The sequence below is a fragment of the Ipomoea nil genome, unplaced genomic scaffold (genome assembly GCF_001879475.1).
Source record: "Ipomoea nil cultivar Tokyo-kokei standard unplaced genomic scaffold, Asagao_1.1 scaffold1768, whole genome shotgun sequence".
Taxonomy (NCBI): Eukaryota; Viridiplantae; Streptophyta; class Magnoliopsida; order Solanales; family Convolvulaceae; genus Ipomoea; species Ipomoea nil.
In genome coordinates this window covers 355,948-377,475 of record NW_017618196.1, presented here as the reverse complement: position 1 = coordinate 377,475, position 21,528 = coordinate 355,948, and the positions used below count along the sequence as shown (strand labels likewise).

Below are 21,528 nucleotides of genomic sequence, written 5' to 3'. Positions count from 1 at the left end.
GAATATGAGCAGCCTATTCTGCAGGGTTATTTATTATGCTTTTATCTCTTTGGGAGTGGAATAGTTTTTCCTTGGGAAGACCCTTTATGTCCCTTCCCAATACTTGTTATCTTCCTATATAATGTCCTGTAATGTGTTGTTCTTTGTAAGGTGGAATAACAAGAAGATGTTCAGGTTCCTTTTAGTTTCCTTTTCAACAAGTAGCATCTATTACCAATTTCTGGATACTCTGCAGTAGTAAGTTCATTGCATTCATGAGGAATCATTAACTTTTAACCAAAGAAAGTAACTACATGAGCTATTTATTGTCTTCACAATAATACAGTGACAAAACCAGGCTAAGCAACACTTGCATCTTTCAATTATGTTATTGAATTAGATTATAGTGTCATCTTGACTACATATTTTCAGAGATGAGGTCCAAGGAAACAACCAAATTATACCTTCAATATAACGTTCAATAGATTTGTACAAGTAAACAATATCATTCCACCCCTACCCGGTATCTTCTTTCAAGTTATAACTTGGTCACAGAGTGAAATTATTCTAAAGTATAAAAATGAATTTATATTTTGTATATACAACTACACAAGCCTGATTTTAGTGTAAGCCCAAGCCAGGATGGTATAATTACTTAGATAAAATAAAGTGGGATGTAACTCTAAAAAATGCAAAAATTACACAATTGAAAAATCAGCACTTGTAACCTTACACATACCATTTTCTAACAGCTATATACTATGAGGCTGCCCAAGTCGTCTTAAATAGACACTTTTGTATGTCAATTCTGTGATTCATCATATTTAGGGTCCAAGATTTTGATCTGTGAAAAATAATGCAGAAAATGAAATGAGAACAGAAAAATAAAATAGTAACTAATTTTGTATTAATAATAAAAAAAAATCAGGGAAAATTAAAAATGAAAGACGCTTTAGCTTCTAACCTTAAGATTTTTGGAACTTTTCTTCCGTTGTAACCGCTTGGCAGAAGCGATAAGGGAAGAGTGACACCCCTCCAACTCAATTGACACCGGGGTGGAAGTTCTTGCAAACCGCTCTGGGATCAGTTCCAAACAATAACAGGATCTTATGACCAAGTGCTTGAGCACCGGAAACTGATCATTGCTAACTACCCACTGCTTGAGTTTTTTAGCTTCAAGGAGCAAGAATCTTAAGCTATAGATCCTCCTTTAACTACTGAATTCCATACTGTTCCATGGAAGGCATTTTCCAACTTGAGAACCCTAAGCTCACGTAACGTGGCAATTATGGTTAAATCCTTCTCAGACATATTAGTACCACTCAACTTCAACTTCTTCAATCCTGAAGGATACAGTTCTGGAAGAGTTGCAATGCAACCAGTAGAAATTGAGATGCTTAGCTTATCAAGCCCTTTCAAATTGGCAAAGTTATCCAAAATAATGGGATTGCTACAAGATCCATGAGTGGGACTGGCATCTGTGTCATCTTTCAGGAAAATTTTCAGCTTTTTTATGTTAGGGAATTTGTCATACACCTCCTTTCTGCAATGAATTGATCTCACCACACAAGATAATGATTGCAAATTCTCTTTAACCATGCTTGGAGGATCCACTATATACAAATTGCCAAGTTCGAGATGCCTCAACTGTAGTGGCTTCCAAATACTGGATGGTAAATGGACACTAGGTGCTCCACTACTGGAAACAACAAGTGTTTGTAAATTCGGATTATTTGATACTACATCTTCCAGATCCTCAAACCATTGTGTTATGGATAGATATCTCAGAAAAACTAAATTCCCTAAATTCAGTGGCACTCTTTGAAGGGATATAGAAGTATCAAAAACCAAAACTCTTAACACCTTGAGAGGAACAAACATTTCAGGATTTTCAAGAAAGAAGAAAATGGAGCGAGGGATGTTTGTACCAAAGAGCACGTAATAGTCAAAACTGTGAGAGTATATACCTAGCCAACGACATGAATTTGCAAATGCATCCAATGACAATCCTGAATGTTGTCGAGTATTTACTGCACATAAAATACCTTCTTTTTGAGCTTCCCCTACGCAGAAGCTATGCATAGCACTATGCATTCTACAAGTCTTGATTTTTCCATCAAAACTTTGATCTTCAATTAAGAGAAGGCTTCTATCAATTAGCTCTTGTAAATACATATAAGCTTCATCTTCTAACTCATTATGATTCAATGGCTTCACAAATCCCTCAGCAATCCATAACCTTATAAGCATTTTAACCAGAATTCTATTACGTTTTGGGAAGACTCCAAAATATAGAAAGCAAACTTTCAAATGATGTGGCAATGGATTATAACTGACAGTGATTGAGTTGCGATCTAGAATTCCCAATGACTCTAATTCCTTTTCAATCTTCTTCCATCCCTCTTATATGTTATTGCATTCAGATAAACGCTTGGCAACTTCAACAATTAACTGTGGTAATCCATCACATTTCTCCACAACATGGTTCCTAATTTTTTCAATTTTAGGTGCCATGTGCTTTTTAATAGGAAGAATATCACAAAAGAGATCCCAACTTTCTTTTGGATCAAGCAAAGTCATGTTATGGATATAGTCGCTACTGTAGTAGTCTTGTTTGAGGTGGCTAGTGGTTAGTAATCTACAACTTCCACCTATGTCAGTAGGAAGACACTGTATGATGTCAAACCAAGCTTGAGTGCTCAAAATATTATCCAAAACAATTAGATACCTCTTACCAAGTAAGCATTCGCATACCTGTATTTCTAGTTCATCTGTAGTGCTTCCCTTTTTAATTACACCTAGCTCTGCTGGCATAATGGACTGAAGAAGGTTGCGTAGCATTTGCCTCTTAGTGTAGTCTTGAGGTATAGTAATCCAACCTCGTACATCGAAACGCAATGCAATTGATGGATCTTCATATACCTTTTTAGCTAAGATAGTCTTCCCAATACCCGCCATTCCAACAATTGAGATTAATTTTGGTTGAGAACGGGAAGAGAGGAGTTGGTCCTTTATCACTCTACAATCATTGTGACGACCAACCATTCTGTTCCCAAGCTTTAGAAAGCTCTGTGAGGACCCACTTGCCGACTTTGAAGCATGTTTTAACCAACTATTCGATAGTTGAGTTTCATTTGTCTCATCAACTTCATTGCTTTGCTTCAACAACTCTACTGCACTTTCCGCTACTTCTCGCATGGTTTGATGGAGTTCCTGGGAAACTTTTTCTTGATACTTTGTGTCTTTGGTCCGAAGAAAATTTTTTAGTTTTATTTTGATATCATCTCCGGCTTTGAGTGCAAAGTCTTTGATTTTAGTTTCCAAATCTTTCACTGCAGCACCGCCAGTGGACTCCTTTAGCAAAAAAGCTTGCAAAGATGAAATGTTTTCAAGGAAAGATTCTCTTGCTGCTTCATCATCAAGAAAATCCTTCTCAATTGTTCCCATGAGACTACTTAAAGCAACACAAGCCATCTCTATCTCATCATCACACTCTTTTTTGCTGTTGATAATCATTAACAACTCTTCTGCTTTTTCTGCTGCTTCTTGCACAGTTTGTTTGAGTTGGGAAGCTTTTTCTTGATATTCCGTGTCGCCTTCAGACAAAAATGCATTTTTTATTTGTGTTCCAATATCATCTTGAGCCTTGAGTACAAAGTATCTGATTGCTGCACCACCACTAGGCTCCTTCTGCAGTAAGTCTTGCAAAGAAGAAAGCTTTTCAAAGAAAGATGTTGCTGCTTTATCATCAAGATGCACTCTTATGCAATGCAAACAATACAAGTTTTTCATGAAAATATCTAAAGCATCACTAGCCATCTTTCTCGCACTTTCATGTAACTCATTTTCTTTGGTTATAATCTTCAACAACTCGGTAGCTTCATGCAAAGCTTGATATGGCTCCCTGGAAGCTTTGTCTTGGGACTTTGTTTCTTTAGCTTTGAGTGCAAAATCTATGATTTTGGTTTTCAAATATTTGGTTGTAGCACCACCAGCAATAGATTCCTCCCGCAGAAAGAGTTGCAAAGAAGAAAGCTTTTCCAAGAAATCTTTGTTGATAATCTCACCAATTGTTGCCCTGAGAGAAGCTAACGCAGCACACGTCATCTCCCACTCTCTCTCATTCTGTCTCTCTTTGTTGATAATATCTTCTGCATTTTTAACTGCTTCTTGGAAGGTTTGACAGAGTTCCTGGGTAGCTTCTTCTTCATGCTCAGTGTCTTTGGCTAGAAGAAACTTGCTTAGTTGTGGAGAAATGCTTGCAAAGAAGAAAGGTTCTGAAAGAAAGATTTGATTGGTGTATGATCATGAAGTGACACCCTTTGGGTGGGTGGCAGAAACTCAAGCTCAATAGTTGCCATGAGACAAGTTAAAGCAACACAAGCCATGGTTGATGGTTCTCTCGATCTCACACTTTTTTCTGTGTTTGTTTGTAAGAGAAAATGCAATGGCCTTGTTTGGTAAAAAATTGGCCTATAGGCTAATTTTGACTTATTTGACCACTATTAATTGTTTGATTTAGTAAAATTATCAATACAACTGTTTTGTTAATTAGTTTTTTTGTAACTTTAAAAAGCTAAAATTCAAAAAGCTACTCCAAGCAACCTTTTCAATTAGCTTTTTGAGAAAAAAAATTATACCAAACAACTATCAGCTAATTTACCAAACACTTTTCTATAATCAGTTAATGTTATCATTATTTATACCCTCTAATTAACACAATCAACTAACTGCTAACAGCTATCAGATAACAGCCATTTTACCAAACAGGACCAATAGCAACTCTCACGTACAAGATTACAGTATATATATATCAGTTTAAGAAACAAAGCCGGCGGATGAAGTTCTTAGTAATTGCAGACAAATGAGACAATCCATCCCTTGAGAAACACCCACATATGCCCCACTCATAAATTCAGGTTTGTTTTTACATATATAGATCGGATTGCTAAAATTTTTAAAAATTTTGTCACTTGACATGTACAAGTGGGCAGTTTTTACTTGTAATCTCAAATTACAAAGCATTCTTTGTAGAGGATATGGAAGACTAAAAGCAATAATAATACAAACTCAATAATTTATACAATTACACAAAACATGTAACAACACAATCATTCTTGAGAAAAAGGCAAAAAACAAACGCAAGGAATCCACTGTCCTGATGATAATTCAAAAAGCAAACTCCAACATTTATGAATCACCAAAACCACACTCCGATCCTACAAATCATTGCTATCCCTGTCGAACAAGTAAAACACAAATCAAGCATGTTATGTATGGAAAGGCATATATGCACCTAATTATGTAGAAGTCAAACATTCATACATTCAATGCTCATAAACCATCATGAAACTCAACTTGGCTTGGGGCTACTTTAAACCTGGCTTATATTAGAACAATTTTGATTAATATGATTTGGGTCTGTACTGAACCTAAATAATAATAAAAAAAATAAATAAATAAAAAATAAAAACTTCAACAATAGCATTAGTAACGTCAACGTGGAGTTTGTCATAGCATGCAAGCTGATATAATCCTCCCCAGTGATATATTGTCAATACCAAACAACAGCTAAATGCCTGGCTTAGAAGCAGGAAGAAGGTTATAAATTGTTCTGTCTTGACGTGTTTTTTGAAAATTTTCCAAAGAGTGTAGCTACTTTCTCAACCTACTGAAGCACAACGAGTCACTTCATGCCACTAGACCACAAGGTCATTGGTAGTCACTTTTTTTTTTTTATCAATACAATAAGTACACAATGTATTACAACTAATTAATTAATAGATGAATATAACAATTGTTATAACCCCAATACTATTAACAATAACATATTACTCTGCACTCTGCAGAATTATTCCTGATGAGAGCCCTTGACCACACGTTGGAAATTTCATAAATAACTTTCAAGTATTATTATATTGCAAAGGGATGCATAGTTCTACTTGTTGCTCTTTTGTTATATAGGTTTTTATTTTAGTCCTTCTGTGAAAATAAAAAGTAAAATCTAGTGATGACGGATAGATGTGTTCCTAAGGTCAGGACTAGAGTTTAGACTAACTACCCACAAATTCACCACTTACAGAGTCACAAGTATTACAAATAGGCAATTAATTGCAAATACACAAGAAACGAGCAAATGTATGTAGCTACATACCATTCATTTATTCTTCTTCTTCTTCATCATCATCATCATCGTCGTCATCATCATCATCAACTCCTTCTTCGATTTGGTCCACTGTCATTAAATTAAATGACAAAAATCAATTAAGAATAAAATGGAAACAAAAAATATTTTTAAAAAAAAGTGAGAGAGAAGAGACAGACCGTGGCGAATAGCAATGGGATTGTATCCATAATCATCCTGCCGGTTTTTATTAACCAAATGGGCGGACTCCAAAACATCAGGGGAACAATTTTTTATTTCAATTGACTTCAGTGGTATGATACATTCAAAGTCAGTCGGAATCACTACCAAACTCGAACACCTTTTAAGGACTAAGCGCTCAAGGCAAGGAAATTGTTCCTCCTCATTAAGTTGCCAAGAAATGAGGTTTTTAGCTTCTAGGAATAAGGATTTTAGCTTTCTAAAACTTCTGTCAGTGCCTTCCCAATTTGATTCACTGGAGGCTTCTTTCAGTTTTAGCACCTCAAGATGAGGAAGCATGCTAATTGCACTTATTTCACTCCAAGGCAAACAAGTTCTCTTCAATTTCAGTTTCTTGATGTTGAGGCATTTTGGCAAATAATCCAGATTCTGAAGGCCTAATGACGAACCTTTCCGAAATGCAATCATTAATTTCTCAAGCTCACGCAAACGGTTAAGATTATTTAGGTTCTTAGACTTGATGCCATCTAGATTTGACTCACATCCACAAATAATCCCCAACTTTTTTACTTTAGAAATCCTTGAAAAGACTTCCTCCGTACAATGGTCTAGACTCAACCAGTGCAATGTGTGCAACCCCTCTTCGACCTCTGTCGGAGGATCCACTGAAAGGGAATAGCTAACCTCAACATGCCATAGCTGTGGAGACTCCCAAATTTCATAGGGCAAACGCGTACATTTTCAGAGGAGCTCATCTTCTATATGTGATTCATCATATTCAGGCTCCTTGATTTTGATCCATGGAAAAAAAAATAAAGTACAAAATGGAGAAAGCAAAATGAGATCAGATCAGAAAAAGAACTAGTAATAGTAATAATTGAGAATGGATCATATGCTGTAGCTTCTAACCTCAAAAATGTCGTTTTCCATTTCAACTTGCCAGTCGAATATGCCTTAGCAAAAGCAACTACAGAAGTGCTACACTGATCCAACTTAATTGACCGCAGGCTCAAATTTTCTTTTAAACACCAAGGAAACTTTTCCAAACTAACCATTGGAGACATGGGAAATCATCTATCGCCTGTCGCCTGTGCAATGCTTGAGTTTATTAGCTTTAAGAAACAAGAATCTTATTCTGTATAATTCTCCTTTAGCTACTTCCCACACTTTTTCCATGGAAAGTACTCTCCGAGTTGCTGGCAAACCTTTTCAAATTCTCCTCAATACTTACCCTGTTTACACTGAAAAGAATGCAGCAAACAAATCAAATTGCAGAGTTGTTAGCAACTACAGAGGTGTAAGTTTTGCGAGATAATTTCATACTGCAATTCTAAAGAAATACATGCAACTTCTCCTTTTTTTTTTTTTTTTTTTTTTTTTTTTTTTTTTTTTTTTTTTTTTTTTAATTTCATACCATTAGTTGTTGGCAAATTGAATGATTCACTCATTCATTTATTCTATGTGATTTTTTCCTAACAGAAATATTAATCATTTTCAATTTCGCTTCAACTAATTTCATAGAATTGGGCCAGTTTTTTCCTGTACTTTGCACCACTCTAACTGCATTGTAGTAAACCATTTACCACTACATACCATTTAAGTGGCATAAAATTTATTTGTAGTCAATTCTAATAAGACAAGTTTTCAAAATTATACTTAATTAGCTTAACAATCTGGCACAGACAGAACAAAATATGAAAATAACCAAGCAATTCTTCTTACCTCTACATCTCCAATAACTTGAGAGCACTAACAGCTTCCCAGTTTAGAAACTTCACCAATCTGAAAAAGCATATCAAAACAAAGAATGAATATAATCGCAGCAAAACAGATATGTAAAGTCATTTCATCATCTCGGTCGATCATATAGGCATCAGATTAGTCAACCTTCATGCATGCCACAACCACCAACATGATTTCTCTGAAAAACATCGACATTAGTTAACTACTCGAGCATACAAATGACCAATGCGCATCTATTGATCTCCTTTTCAATGTTCGGTGAGGATAAACTGACCATTATATTGTCCATTTGGCAGAGCTCTTGAGCCCATGTTTCAATACCATCTATTAGCATATTTTGGATACTTTGCAATAGCATCCTACTTTCACAAGGAACCCCCACAACTCTCAATCATGTGAGATTGAGGAAGTTTACCCTTCATGCCCTGCAAATGATCGAGAAACATTTGTCTGTCAAAGAATATAAAATGCCTTTTTTTGAAAAAGAAGACAGAAAACTAGTCATGTTATAATATAACAAATAGTATGTAGGAATTAATTGGCAGATATGTATCATACCATTTTTCTAATAACAGTTAGCTCACTGTGATCTCAGCCAAGTCATCTTATTCTTGTGGATATTGTGATTCCCCATATTCAGACCCGTCGATTTTGATCTATGGAAAAATATTGGAAATGAAATGATACCAGAAAAAGAAATAGTAACAGCTTTTGTAAAGAATGTAAAAGAAAATTAAAAAAAAAAATTATGAATAAAGCATGATATAGCTTCTAACCTCAAACATTCTTCTTCGTATTGGATGCAGTCCTTCTAGAATCTGCTTGGCAGAAGCGACTACAGAAGGGCTGCACTGTTTCAACTCAATTGACTGCAGCAAGAAAATATGTGCAAAACTCTGAGGGATCTCTTCCAGGCAATAACAGAATCTTAGACCTAAGTGCCGGAGACATGGGAAGGAATATTTATTAGCCTTCAACTGCTCCAGGTTTTTAGCTTCAAGAAGCAAGAATCCCAACTTACAGAATCCTCCTGATACTTCCCATACTTTTCCATGGAAGGAATTTTCTAGCTTGAGCACCTTAAGCTGGGGCAACATGCCAATTACTGTTAAATGCCTCTCAGAGAGATTAAGCCCACTCAACCTCAACTTCTCCAGTAGTAAAGGAAACATACACCGATTTTGAAGGGTTACAGTGCAGTCAATAGAAACTGAAATCGTTAACTTCTCAAGCCCTTTCAAATAGTCAAGATTATCCAAAATGATGGGATTATTGCAAGATCTACAAGTGCAGTTGAGCTCTAATTCATCTTTAAGGAAAATTTTCAGTGCTTTTAATTTCGGAAACTTGTTATACATTCCCTTTCGGCAATAGGCTGGACTCACCCAAGACAATGTTTGAAAACTCTTCTTATCAACGCTTGGAGGATCTACTGTATAGGAATTGCCAAGTTCAAGATGCCTCAACTGTGGTGACTCCCAAATTTTGGATGGCAAATGGACAGTAGATGCTCCAGCTTGTGATTCATTACCGGAAACAACAAGAGTCTGCAAATTAGAGTTACTTGACACTATATAATCCAGACCTTCAAACCATTGTGCTACAGATATGTATCTCAAAAAAATGAAATCCCCAAAATGCATTTGCATTCTTTGGAAGAATGGAGGTGGAACAGAAGTCAAAACTCTTAACAGCTTGAGAGGTACAGAAATTTCAGGATTTTCATGAAAGAAGAAAATGGAGCGAGAGTTAATTGTATCAAACAACACATAATAATCAAAACTATGTGTGTATAAACTCAACCAACGGCATGAATTTGCAAAGGCATTTAATGGAACTCCTGGCAATTGCATAATATTTACTGCACATAAAGTACCTCCTTTTTGAGCTTCTCCTACACAGAAAGTATGCATGCTACCATGCATCTTACAAGTCTTAATTTTGCGATTTGAGCTCCGGCTGCTAATTAAGACAAGACTTCTATCAACAAGCTCTTGTAAATACTCATAAGCTACACTTTCCAATTTTTCATGCTCCAACGGCTTCACAAATCCCTCAGCAACCCACAATCTAATAAGCGTTTTAACTGAGATTTCACTGCGTTTTGGAAAGACTCCAAAATATAGAAAGCAAACACTCACATATTTTGGCAATTGATTGTATTTGCAAGCAAGTACACTACGATCTAGAATTCCCAGCAACTCTATTTCTTTTTCAATCTTTTTCCATTCTTGTTGTATGTTGTTGCATTTTGACAAACGCTTTGCAACTTCAACAATTAATTGTGGTAATCCTTCACATTTCTCCAAAACCTCACTCCTAATTTTTTCAAATTTAGGTGCCATAGATTCTTTGGGAGAAAGGATATTGCAGAATAGATCCCAACTTTCATTTGGATCCAGAAAAGCCATGTTATGCTTATAAAATTTTATATAAGCATAGCTTTTCTGATCGAAGTGCGTCGTGGTTATTAATATGCGACTTCTGACTCCACGAGGTAAACATCTTTCGATAAGTCTCCAAACTGAATTGTCCCATAAGTTATCCAAAACAATTAGATAACTCCGACGTGCTAAGCGTTCATATATTTTGGATTGAAGTGGACTTAAGAATGGCCTAAAACTTGACTGAGGCTCTACTCCGGAAATTGACGACAAAAGATCCCGTAGTGTTTGATCCGCGGGCTGGTATTCTTGTGGTAAAGTAATCCAAGTTCGTACCTGGAAATTCCATGCAACTGAGGGATGATTGTAGATACTTCTGGCTAAACAAGTCTTTCCTATACCCATCATCCCAACAATTGCAATTACTATTGGTCCATCTTTGTCGAAAAGGAAGTTGTTTATCACTGTACGATCACGGTGACGCCCGACCATTATTCTGTCCTCAAAGCACTGTGACTGTGAGGATCCACTCAACTTAACATTCTCAGGCCCGACCATCTTCACCTCATCACCTTCTTCATTCAGCATCTCCAGCAACTCTGCTGCATTTTGTGCTGCTTCTTGCAAGGTTTGATGGAGCTCCTGAGAAGCTTTTTGTCGATGCCCATGCCCTCCATCTTTGGCCAGAAGATAGTTGCTGATTTGTATTTCAATGTGGTCTTCAGCTTTGAGCGCAAAGTCTCTAATTTTGATTTCCAAATCATTGATTTCAGCCCCACCACCACCACCACGCTTGAATTTCTCAAGAAAGGCCTGCAAAGAACAAAGCTTTTCATGGAGCATTTCTACTTGACCATAAAGAGACACGCTTGGCTTGCGCTTCAGCAGACAACACATCAACCCACTTTCATCTTCAGATACTCTTGACCTTGGCCTTGGGGTGGACTGCAAAAACTCAAGCTCAAGTGTTGACATGAGAGAAGTTAAAGCAACAATGGCCATCTCTCTAGGTTAACTCACTCAAGCTCAACGATTTTTCTGTGTTTGTTTGAGAAGAGAAAATGCCAGTTCCAGAGGGGTATGTTGCAAAATACATACCTCAAAGAATCTTTTTTCATACCATATGGAACATGCTTTTCTGACCCCAAACACATGCCTCAAGAATCTTTTTACATTTCTGTCAAATTTTTTAAAATCGTCTTTATGTTTTTTCTTTTTTCTGAGGAAAATCGTCTTATTATTGTGAATTCATAGAAAAATGGTCTCATTTTTGTTTTTGACCCTTCATTCATTGTAGTAAATTTTTATTGAAAAGAATGTTTTTTGTTTTTCTTTTTTTCTTTTTTTAATTATATGTTTATAGTATTTTTTTTCCTCTTAAATTATTCATGTTAATCATGTATCTACATTAATACTCCGTATTTAACTATTTTGAAAGTAATAATTTTTTTCCTTTTTCTTGTTAAATAGATATTTTTTTCCTTAAAAAATAAAGAGTAAAAGACATTTTTAGTCCTAAATTTATAGTGGCTTGGACAATTTTAGTCCTTTATAAAAAAATTTACCATTTTATGGACAGAGTTATTGTGGCGAGGACATTTTTGGTCCTCCGTCTATATTTCTGTTAGATAACCGTCTGAGAGAGGGGTAATTACGTCAATTTAGGCAATCTCCTTCTATCTATTATATCTATGTGTGTTTTGTTTTCTTCTCGGTCATAATTCGAAGGAGTTGGAGAGTCCAAGTTGCAGTTGTACGAAGAAATTGCCGGAGAATCGAAGCCGCCAAACAGGTTACTAATCAAATAGATAGAAGGAGAATCGAAGCCGCCAAACACACATTGATATAATAGATAGAAGGAGATACCCTAAATTGACGTAATTTCCCCTCTCTCATACGGTTATCTAACAGAAATATAGACGGAGGACAAAAAATGTCCTCGAAATATAGATGGAGGACCAAAAATGTCCTCGCCATAATAACTCTGTCCATAAAATGGCAATTTTTTTTATAAAAGACTAAAATTGTCCAAGCCACTATAAGTCTAGGACCAAAAATGTCTTTTACTCAAAAATAAAGGTAAAACATGAATTTCATTTATTTTTTTCTCCAACAAGTTATTGCTCATAGCTATAGCATTCCTCACATCTTTATCTAGTATTTGGAAACACCCAACAAGTTCAAACAATGTTCGAACTTGTCACTAATAACTGTTAGAACATCACTACATTTACTATAATATGAGTTATCAGCATGTGCCATGTTCGCAGCCTCTTGTTTCTTCAACTTTGAATAATCTCTTTTCATGTGCCCTATCTCCTTACACTTGTAGGGATTGTTTTTCCTTGCTATTTTTGGACTTAGACCTATAGTTTGATCTCTCTTCACATAATTATCATTCTCTTGTTTCCTTCCACGATCCTGATTCCCCTTAACATACAAATTGTCACCAAAAGAGCCCTCTCCTGCACTCTGCCTATACTGATTATGAGCCAGCAGGGCTGTAGAGATCTTCATTCTCTTTCATTATATTGAAGAGTCCTTCATTCTCTTTCATTATATTGTTTTACTTTTGGAGTTACCGTGAGTCGAAGACGGATTGGAGCCAAAAGCCTGCTCGAAAGGTTTCTTCCTTTGCGTACTAAATTTCAGTACGTAACTCGCCTTGTCTTCATTTTCAATCTTGACATCAAACTTGGCCAGATATGAGATTATCTGGCTGAAGGCATTAATATGACACACCAAGTCTAAACCCCTTGCATCTTAAGACCATAAAGGTTTTACTTTAGATACAGTTTGTTCGTTATAGATTTTTCAATGAACTGACTCTCCAACTTATCCTAAATTTCTTTTGGAGTTTCCAGGACCATTACGTGATACAAGACTTCATGGTTCCTAATAGTCATTCCTTCGAATCCCCCAATAAACCTCTACTAGATTAGTGAGCTTTTCTACCATCAAGGTTTTCAAAAGGCCCTCTTGTGCCAAAGAAATCCTTTACCCTAAAGTACCATAACTCAAAATTCCATGTATCATCAAACTTTGATACCTCAAATAAGAAACAATAATAATGGCAGAAAGTAAAAAATGCTCGATTTATGTGGTTCGACAGTGAAAATATTCTTTTATTAATTGTGATGGTCAGGGCGGTGATATAACACTGGGATATGTTGCAAAATACATACCTCAAAGAATTTTTTTTCATACGCATATGGGACATGCTTTTCTGACCCCAAACACATGCTTTTCTGATCCCAAACACTTGCCTCAAGAATCTTTTTTCATTTCTGTCAACTTTTTTAAAATCGTCTTTGTGTTTTTTTTTTCTTTTTCTTAGGAAAATCGTCTTTTTTTAAAATCGTCTTATTATTGTGAATTCATGGAAAAATATTCTCATTTCAGTTTTTGACCCTTCATTCATTGTAGTAAATTTTTATTGAAAAGAATGTTTTTTGTTTTTTTTTTTTTTTTTGAATTATATGTTTATAGTATTTTTTCCTCTTAAGCTATTCATGTATCTACATTAATCTTTAACTATTTTAAAAGTAATAATTTTTTTGAAAGCCAACCAATGAATGATTGTATTAATGAATCAAAGCTACAATGCAGTCTGGGGGATAGAATCCCAATACATAGCTTGATCCTGAACAAAAGCTAACGAAGCTAACGTGTGCGCATGCGCATTAATCTGCCTAGAAATATGATTAAACAAGACATAATTAAAAGACGAAATTAAATTCCTACATTGGTCTACTATTACTCCAACATAGGACATTATGATAGTTGATTTCTGCTGTATCGCATTCCTCAGCTGTAAACAGTCTGTTTGAAGGGTTACTGTTGTTATATTCTTCTCCAAAAGCCAGGATAGAGCTTCCTTACATGCCAACGCCTCTGCCATGAACGGTGACAAACAATTCGATAATCTTCCATTTTTCGCCACAAGAAAAGATCCCTCCGGAGACAGCAACACAATACCATATGTAGCCTCTCCCGTGTCCTCCCGGTACCCCGCATCCACATAACATCGTGGGGTAGAGCCGCTGCTACCATCCGCCGTAGCCGGCGTGAGGGATGACGTGCCACGGCGCACCACCTGCTGGTAAGAGTGCAGCGCCGCCGTGGCCTGCCTCCAAGCCGCCGTAGGGCGCGGCAGTGTGCCGTCCCATACCGCTGAATTTCTGCACCTCCATAAGTAATAAAGCAATGCCACCACCACTGCACTTTGGTCCTCTGTGAACATTGTAAGCACAATTGTTAGCCACTCGGGGAATGAGTTGACAACAATATTTGTTATTGGCAATCCTGAAATACTCCAAACATGTCTAGAATAATCACAATTGATGAATGTATGCATAACATTCTCATGCGCTAACCCATACATTTGGCATGTGGGATCCACTTCCACCCTCTTTATAATCAAGTTGTTAGTTGTTGGAAGAATATCACAAATTGCTCTCCATAAAAAAAAGTCTTCCATTTTGGGGTATTATCATTCCCCACATTTTAGTCCATTTCTCAAAATCCCCAGGCGAGTGATCATAAATACCCATAATGTTTCTGTAAGCATTTTTAACTGTGTATATCCCATTGGGGTCATCGGGCCAATACCATGAGTCCTCATATCCTGGACTGACAGGTATCCTCAGTATTCTACTCACATCCTCCTCATAAAATAGATCTGATAAAATATGTGGGTCCCAGGTAGCAGTTTGTTCATCTATTAAACCTACCACTTTAGCATGTCTGAGCTCTACAGGCATATCAGTCTGCACCAAAGGGCTAGAGGATTATCAGGTAACCATGGGTGTCCCCAGATTAGTGTTGTTTTACCATCCCCTATCCTCCTGCGCACCCGTGCCACCACCATGTCATGAGTTGCCATAATACTTCTCCATGAGTGGCTTAGGCATCCTCCTATTTTGGCATCAATAAAAGTGGTATTCGGATAGTACCTTGCCTTATAGACTTTTGCAACAAGTGTGTATGGACTTGTGAGTAGGGGCCATGCCTGTTTTCCCAACATTGCTAAATTAAAACTCTTGAGATCTTTAAATCCCATTCCTCCATATTTCTTTGGGATACTTAACTTATCCCAAGCTTTCCAGTGTATTCCTCTATCCATACCAGTGACCCACCAATACTTGTTCATTGTTCTCTGGATTGATAAACATACCGTGTCCGGAATAAAAAAGACACTCATTGAAAAGGTAGGCATAGATTGTATCACGCTTTTCAATAGAATCTCATTCCCTGCTTGTGTCATAAATTTCTTGTTCCATGAGCTTATTCTCTGTTTTATCTTATGAGAACACTGCCTTTTTGTTTCTCCCCACAAAAGATGGTAACCCCAGATATTTCCCAAAATTGGGTGCCTGGTCTACCTCCAAGCAACTTGCCACCACCCCCCTATCCTCCACACTGGTATTTCTGCTAAAACAGACACTGGACTTGTGATAGTTTACCTTTTGTCCTGAGAGCTCCTCATATCGTCCCAGGCACGGTTTAATTACTCCTGCCTCTCTATCATCTGCTTTAAAAAATAATAGGCTATCATCTGCAAAAAATAGATGTGATATCTGCGGGGCTCCCCTAGCAACTCTGCAGCCATGTATTAAGCCAGCCATTTGCGCTCTTTGCAATAACATAGATAACCCTTCAGCACATATGAGAAATAAATATGGAGACAAAGGATCCCTGTCGCAACCCCCTGGTTGGCGTTACACCCCCACTATGAACACCATTAATCAAGATGTTATAATGGACAGTAGTAACACACTGCATTAACAAATTAATCCACCGGTCCTCAAAACCCATTACCTCCAACATCCGTCTCAGAAACCGCCATTCCATCCTATCATATGCCTTGGCCATATCCAATTTCAACGCCGCCCACCCCTTCCTTCCACACTGTTTTCTATTTAAGTAATGCCCCACCTTTGCAGCTATTAAAATATTATCAGTAATAAGTCTCCCAGGAATAAAAGCACTCTGGGCCTCAGAGATGAGGTTCCCTATAAGCGGTTTCATCCTATTGGCTATTACCTTCGCCATGATTCTGTACAAAACATTACTCAGTGCTATCGGTCTCATATCAGCTACTGTCTCAGGCACCTCTTTCTTCGGAATTAAAACCACATTAGTATCATTCAATCCCTCAGGCAGCGAGCCTGAGTTTAAGCAATTCAAAATAAATTCAGACACATCTCCCCCTACAATATCCCAATATTCCTGGTAGAACCCAGGGTTCATACCATCCGGTCCTGGTGCTTTGTCAGGGAACATTGCAAATAAAGCACTCCTGACCTCCTCTAACTCAAACTGGCGAAGGAGCATAGTGTTTTGCTCACTGGTCACACGTGGGGCAAAATTATCGAACATGGGATCCTCACATTCAGTGTTTAATAATGTAAAAATAGCAGCATAATATTCCAACACAACTTTCCTCATATTATCCCCCTCCACCATGCACCCACATCATTTTTTAATCTAGGAATATAATTTTTCCTTCTACGAGCGGAAGCGTACCTGTGATAGAATTTGGTATTGCAGTCCGCACCACGCAGCCAGTGCTGGTTTGCCCACTGCCTCCAAAAAACATCCTCCTGCATCTCCCACTGTCCCAGCCTTTCCTCAATACCGCGAAACTCGGCCAACGCAGCCGAATCTCGTCTGTGACGCAGCCCATCATGCTCTTTCCTCAACTGCTTTATGCGATCACCAAACTTATGCCAATATTCCCCACCCCACCGCATTAGCCTTCCTCCACAATGCTGCTGACATATCAACAGCCTCTTATCCCTACTATCCTGCAGGCAGTCTCCACCACCCCCAACAACCGTCATCATGAACCCATGCCATCTCAAAGCGAAATCGTCTCGGTCCCCCATGTCTGTGGCCCCGCACAATATCAGTGTTCAAGAAGAGAGCAGAGTGGTCAGATTTTCGGGTTAACATATTCTCGACCCACGCCTCAGCATGCATAGTAGTCCATCGTGTAGACACCAACACCTTATCCAGCCTCTCCTCCATCCACCTATCAGTCCCCTTCCCCTTTTCCCATGTAAACTGGTGACCTCGCATTGGCAACTGGACCAGCCCACAATTGTAAACAGTGTCTCCAAAGCCTCTCAACAGACTATTCGGGTGTGGATTCCCCCCTCTCTTCTCGCGCTGGTACAACAAATCATTAAAATCTCCCAAAGCCACCCAGGGCAGTGTAGACTTATCCCTTAAACCTCTCAACAATTGCCACGCCTCCCTGCGTCTATGCCTCTATGGGAACCCATAGAAACATGTCATCCGCCATACTTTCTCCCTTATAGCTACCTCCACATCCACATAATTCTTTGAATAACTCAACAATCTAGCAGTATTATTCTTTTTCCATAATAATGCTAAGCCACCCCCTCTCCTATCCGGATCCACATAAAACAGGCCCTCAAAACCAATCTTAACTCGTAGTCTCTCTGCATGACTCCGATCTACTTTTGTCTCTATTAAGTAGACGAAATCGGGCTTCTTACGGGACACCATGTCCACCACATCACGAACTGTCTGTGGATTGCCCAAGCCACGACAGTTCCAGCTTATTGTACTCATTGAGATGGGCGGGCCTGACCACCAGGACCCGCTGTAAATCCGTTTTTTGAGAACTAAGACATCACCACATCCCCTGCATCCATCCTTATACTGCCACCATCCACTCCATCCCCCCTCCTCCTCTTAGAGGCCGCTACCACTACTCCCTCACCATCACCCGCCCTCTCTGTCCCCCCCGTACACCCCCTCCTCCCTCACCATCACCCAGACCCGTACCCCCTTCTTCCCCTCCCCTCCCATCACATTTTTCCCCTTCCCATCTAGCGGTAGCAACCATGGGTCCCCCACTTGTCTTGGCCCCCGGCTACCTCCTCCCGCCTTTAGATCCGCCGTATATGGAAATTTATCCGCAGTGAGTCCTGATTTCCTTGCCAGCTTACAAAAGCTTACAAAACCTATATGCATGCCCCAGTAAACCACAATAAACGCAAAAATTATGTAAGCGTTCGTAGCGGAAATTTACCCAGCAGCTTGCCTTATCCCGCTTAATAAGTTTCATCCTCCGTTTTAGCGGCTTATCCACCGGTATTGACACACGGACCCGGTGAAACGTCTTCCACGGTGCACCCGGATACCGATCATCTACTTTCACAAATGTACCAATAAAATTGGCCGCTTGCTCAAGGACTGCTTCCGACGTATATCCCAACGGTAAGTCATAAAGTTGCACCCACATATCCACCGATTTTAACTCAACCGATGCCGACCTTGTACCCGGTTCCACCTGTTTACAAACCAGGGTGCTATTTTCAAAAGACCACGGCCCTTCATCGAGGACCTTCCGCATATCCGTTTCATCACAAAAGATGAACATAAACAACCCCGATTGAATCTCTGTAGCATGCATACCCCACACCGGTTGCCAAACCGAGGCCATCACCTGCCGCATGTACTCCAACTTCACCACCTTTGTTGTCAAGAATCCGCCAACACACACCCACCGCTGTTCCTCCTCCTCCGCCACCACCCCAACGTCTTCCCTCACCGGCTCAAAGCCAATTTCCTCCTCCTCCTCCAGCGCTATATCGCCCCAACGCTGCGTTAGACGTTCGATAACATCATCCGCCCGTTCGAGGATCGGTAGCTCCTCGTCAACCCCATGCACCGCCGGGTCCATCGCCGCAATATCCATCTGCTCGTCAACCACTGCCTTTGCCGTAAACTGTCGCTGTCGAAACTATCCCAGCAGCAAAAACCGACCGAGATTCGACAAAGAAAAGCAAGAAAACTTCGGAAAACTCTAGGATAAACCCTAGCAAGGAGGCAAAACCCTAGAGAGAAAAAATTATTCTTAATTTCGTAAAAGTAATAATGTTTTCTCTTTTTCTTGTTAAATGGATATTTTTTCCCTTAACAAATAAAAGTAAAACATGAATTTCATCTCTTTTTTTTTTTTGAAAAAACATGAATTTCGTTTTTTTTTTCTCTAACAAATTTTTGTTTAGACATCTTTTTATAAATATTTAAATTATATTTTTAAGGTAATGCTACTAACATTAATATCAACTAGCCAAGTCCTTCCCCTCAACCGTTGACATGTTATATCAGTCGTAATTCATGAAAATACCAACTAGCCAACTACATGCACCACGCATCATTTAGCGTTCCCCCGGTGCATGCTCACGAACTGCTTCATCCCAAGTCGATCACCCCCGGTCGTCGACCTGCCATACCGATCGCGACTCATTCTAAGTCCTCACCCCACCCAACACCTGTGTTGCCCATCGCTATAGCATTCCTCACATCCTCATCTAGTATCTGGAAACAACTAACAAGTCCAAACAATGTTCGAACTTGTCACTAATAACTGCTAGAACATTACCTTTACTATAATCTGAGTTATCAACATGTTCCACGTTCGCAGCCTCCTGTTTCTTCAACTTTGGATAATCTCTTTTCATGTGCCCTATCTCCTTACACTTGTAGGGATTGTTTTTTGTTGCTATTTTTGGACTTAGACCTATAGTTTGATCTCTCTTCACATAATTATCACTCTCTTGCTTCCTTCCACGATCCTGATTCCCCTTCCCCTTAACATACAAATTGTCACCAAAAGAGCCCTCTCCTGCACTCTGCCTATACTGATTATGAGTCAGCAGGGCTGTAGAGATCTCATTGAATTTAATCGTGTTTTTTCCATATGTAAGAGTAGTCATCAGATGTTCAAAGGAAAATGCAGTGAACATAGCAAGATCATCGCCTTTTCTTCATCTTCAATCTTGACATCAAGCTTGATCAAATATGAGAAGTTAAAGCAACAATGGCCATCTCTCTAGGTTAACTCACTCAAACTCAAGTATTTTTCTGTGCTTGTTTGTTTGAGAAGAGAAAATGCCAGTTTCAGAGGGGTATTCATTCATTGTAGAAAATTCTTTTATTGAAAAGAATGGTTTTTTTTTAAAGTTATCTGTTTATAGTATTTTGTTTTTGTTTTGTTTTGTTTTTTTTTTTTTTAAATTATTCGTGTATCTACATTAATTTTAAATTATTTTGAAAGTAATAATTTTTTCTTTTTTTGTTAAATGGATATTTTTTCCTTAAAAAATAAAGGTAAAACATGAATTTCATTTATTTTTTCTCTAACTAATTATTATTTATACCTGAGCAGACATCTTTTTGTAAATATTATAATTATATTTTTAAGTTAATGCTACTAATATAAATACCAACTAGCCAATTCGTTCGCCCTCAGCCGTTGACCTGTCATACCAGTTGCGCTTATTGCAAATACCAACTAGCCAAGTACATGCACCACACACCATTTAGTATCTGGAAACATCCAATAAGTCTAAACAATGTTCGAATTTGTTACTAGTAACTGCTAGCTGCTAGCTAGAACATCACAATAACTGAGTTATCAGCATGTGCTACATTCGCAGCCTCCTGTTTCTTCAACTTTGGATAGTCTCTTTTCATGTGCCTTATCTACTTACACTTCTAGGGATTGGATTTTCTTGCTATTTTCCAAATTAGACATATAGTCTCTCTTCACAGAATTATCATTCTCTTACTTCTTACGATCCTGATTCCCCTTAGCATACAAACTCTCACCAAAAGAGCCCGGCCTCTCTTGTATTTTGCATGTGTTGATTATAGCCAGTCGGGCTGCAAAGATCTCATTGAATATAATAGTGTTTTTTTTCCATATGTAAGAGTAGTGTTATTAGATACTCCATTGTAACAGAGTCAATAGTACTAAAAAAAGTAGTGTCATCTGATGTTCAAAGGAAAGAGGTAGTGAAGATAGCGAGATCATCGCCTTGTCTTCATCTTCAATCTTGACATCAAGCTTGGCCAGATATGAGATTATCTGGCTGAAGGCATTAATATGACGCACCAAGTCTAAACCCCTTGCATATTAAGACCATAAAGTTTTTGCTTTAGATAAAGTTTGTTCATTAATAGAATTTTTCAATGAACTGAGTCTCCAATTTATTTTAAATTTCTTTTGGAGTTTCCAGGACCATTACGTGATACAAGTCTTCATGGTTCCTA

At 38.2% G+C, this 21,528-nt stretch overlaps 4 protein-coding genes across 5 annotated transcripts in view; all 4 read right to left on the bottom strand.

Moving 5' to 3' along the window:
* LOC109192092 (putative late blight resistance protein homolog R1A-10) overlaps window positions 1-9,711 on the bottom strand; it is a 185,287-nt gene extending 175,576 nt beyond the window's left edge. Inside the window, exons 1-4 of the mRNA XM_019342703.1 lie at window positions 8,824-9,711; window positions 8,606-8,703; window positions 8,027-8,472; window positions 7,214-7,385 (exon numbers count right to left, since the gene is read on the bottom strand). Coding sequence (XP_019198248.1) covers window positions 8,653-8,703; window positions 8,824-9,696 — 924 coding nt within the window. The 5' untranslated portion in view covers window positions 9,697-9,711 and the 3' untranslated portion in view covers window positions 7,214-7,385; window positions 8,027-8,472; window positions 8,606-8,652. The remainder of the gene's footprint in view (window positions 1-7,213; window positions 7,386-8,026; window positions 8,473-8,605; window positions 8,704-8,823) is intronic.
* Window positions 1,171-20,338, bottom strand: LOC109192075 (putative late blight resistance protein homolog R1B-17). The gene is made up of 3 exons (XM_019342672.1): window positions 20,302-20,338; window positions 10,267-11,433; window positions 1,171-2,367 (listed from the first exon to the last, which is right to left on the bottom strand). Exons 2-3 carry the CDS (start codon window positions 11,431-11,433, stop codon window positions 1,171-1,173), a joined length of 2,364 nt encoding a protein of 787 aa, XP_019198217.1. The 5' UTR covers window positions 20,302-20,338.
* On the bottom strand, window positions 5,018-7,059 carry LOC109192093 (putative late blight resistance protein homolog R1A-3). 2 transcript variants are annotated; one of them, XM_019342704.1, is made up of 3 exons: window positions 6,304-7,059; window positions 6,134-6,214; window positions 5,018-5,217 (listed from the first exon to the last, which is right to left on the bottom strand). In XM_019342704.1, the coding sequence occupies exons 1-2, from the start codon at window positions 6,770-6,772 to the stop codon at window positions 6,141-6,143; spliced, it is 543 nt and encodes a 180-aa protein (XP_019198249.1). In that variant the 5' UTR covers window positions 6,773-7,059; the 3' UTR covers window positions 5,018-5,217; window positions 6,134-6,140. The 2 variants fall into 2 exon arrangements, with proteins under 2 accessions (XP_019198249.1, XP_019198250.1); XM_019342705.1 differs by having other exon boundaries at window positions 5,018-5,198.
* LOC109192074 lies at window positions 18,410-19,165 on the bottom strand. The gene has a single exon (XM_019342671.1). The coding sequence runs from the start codon at window positions 19,163-19,165 to the stop codon at window positions 18,410-18,412; it is 756 nt and encodes a 251-aa protein (XP_019198216.1).
* Window positions 20,339-21,528: the final 1,190 nt, after the last annotated feature.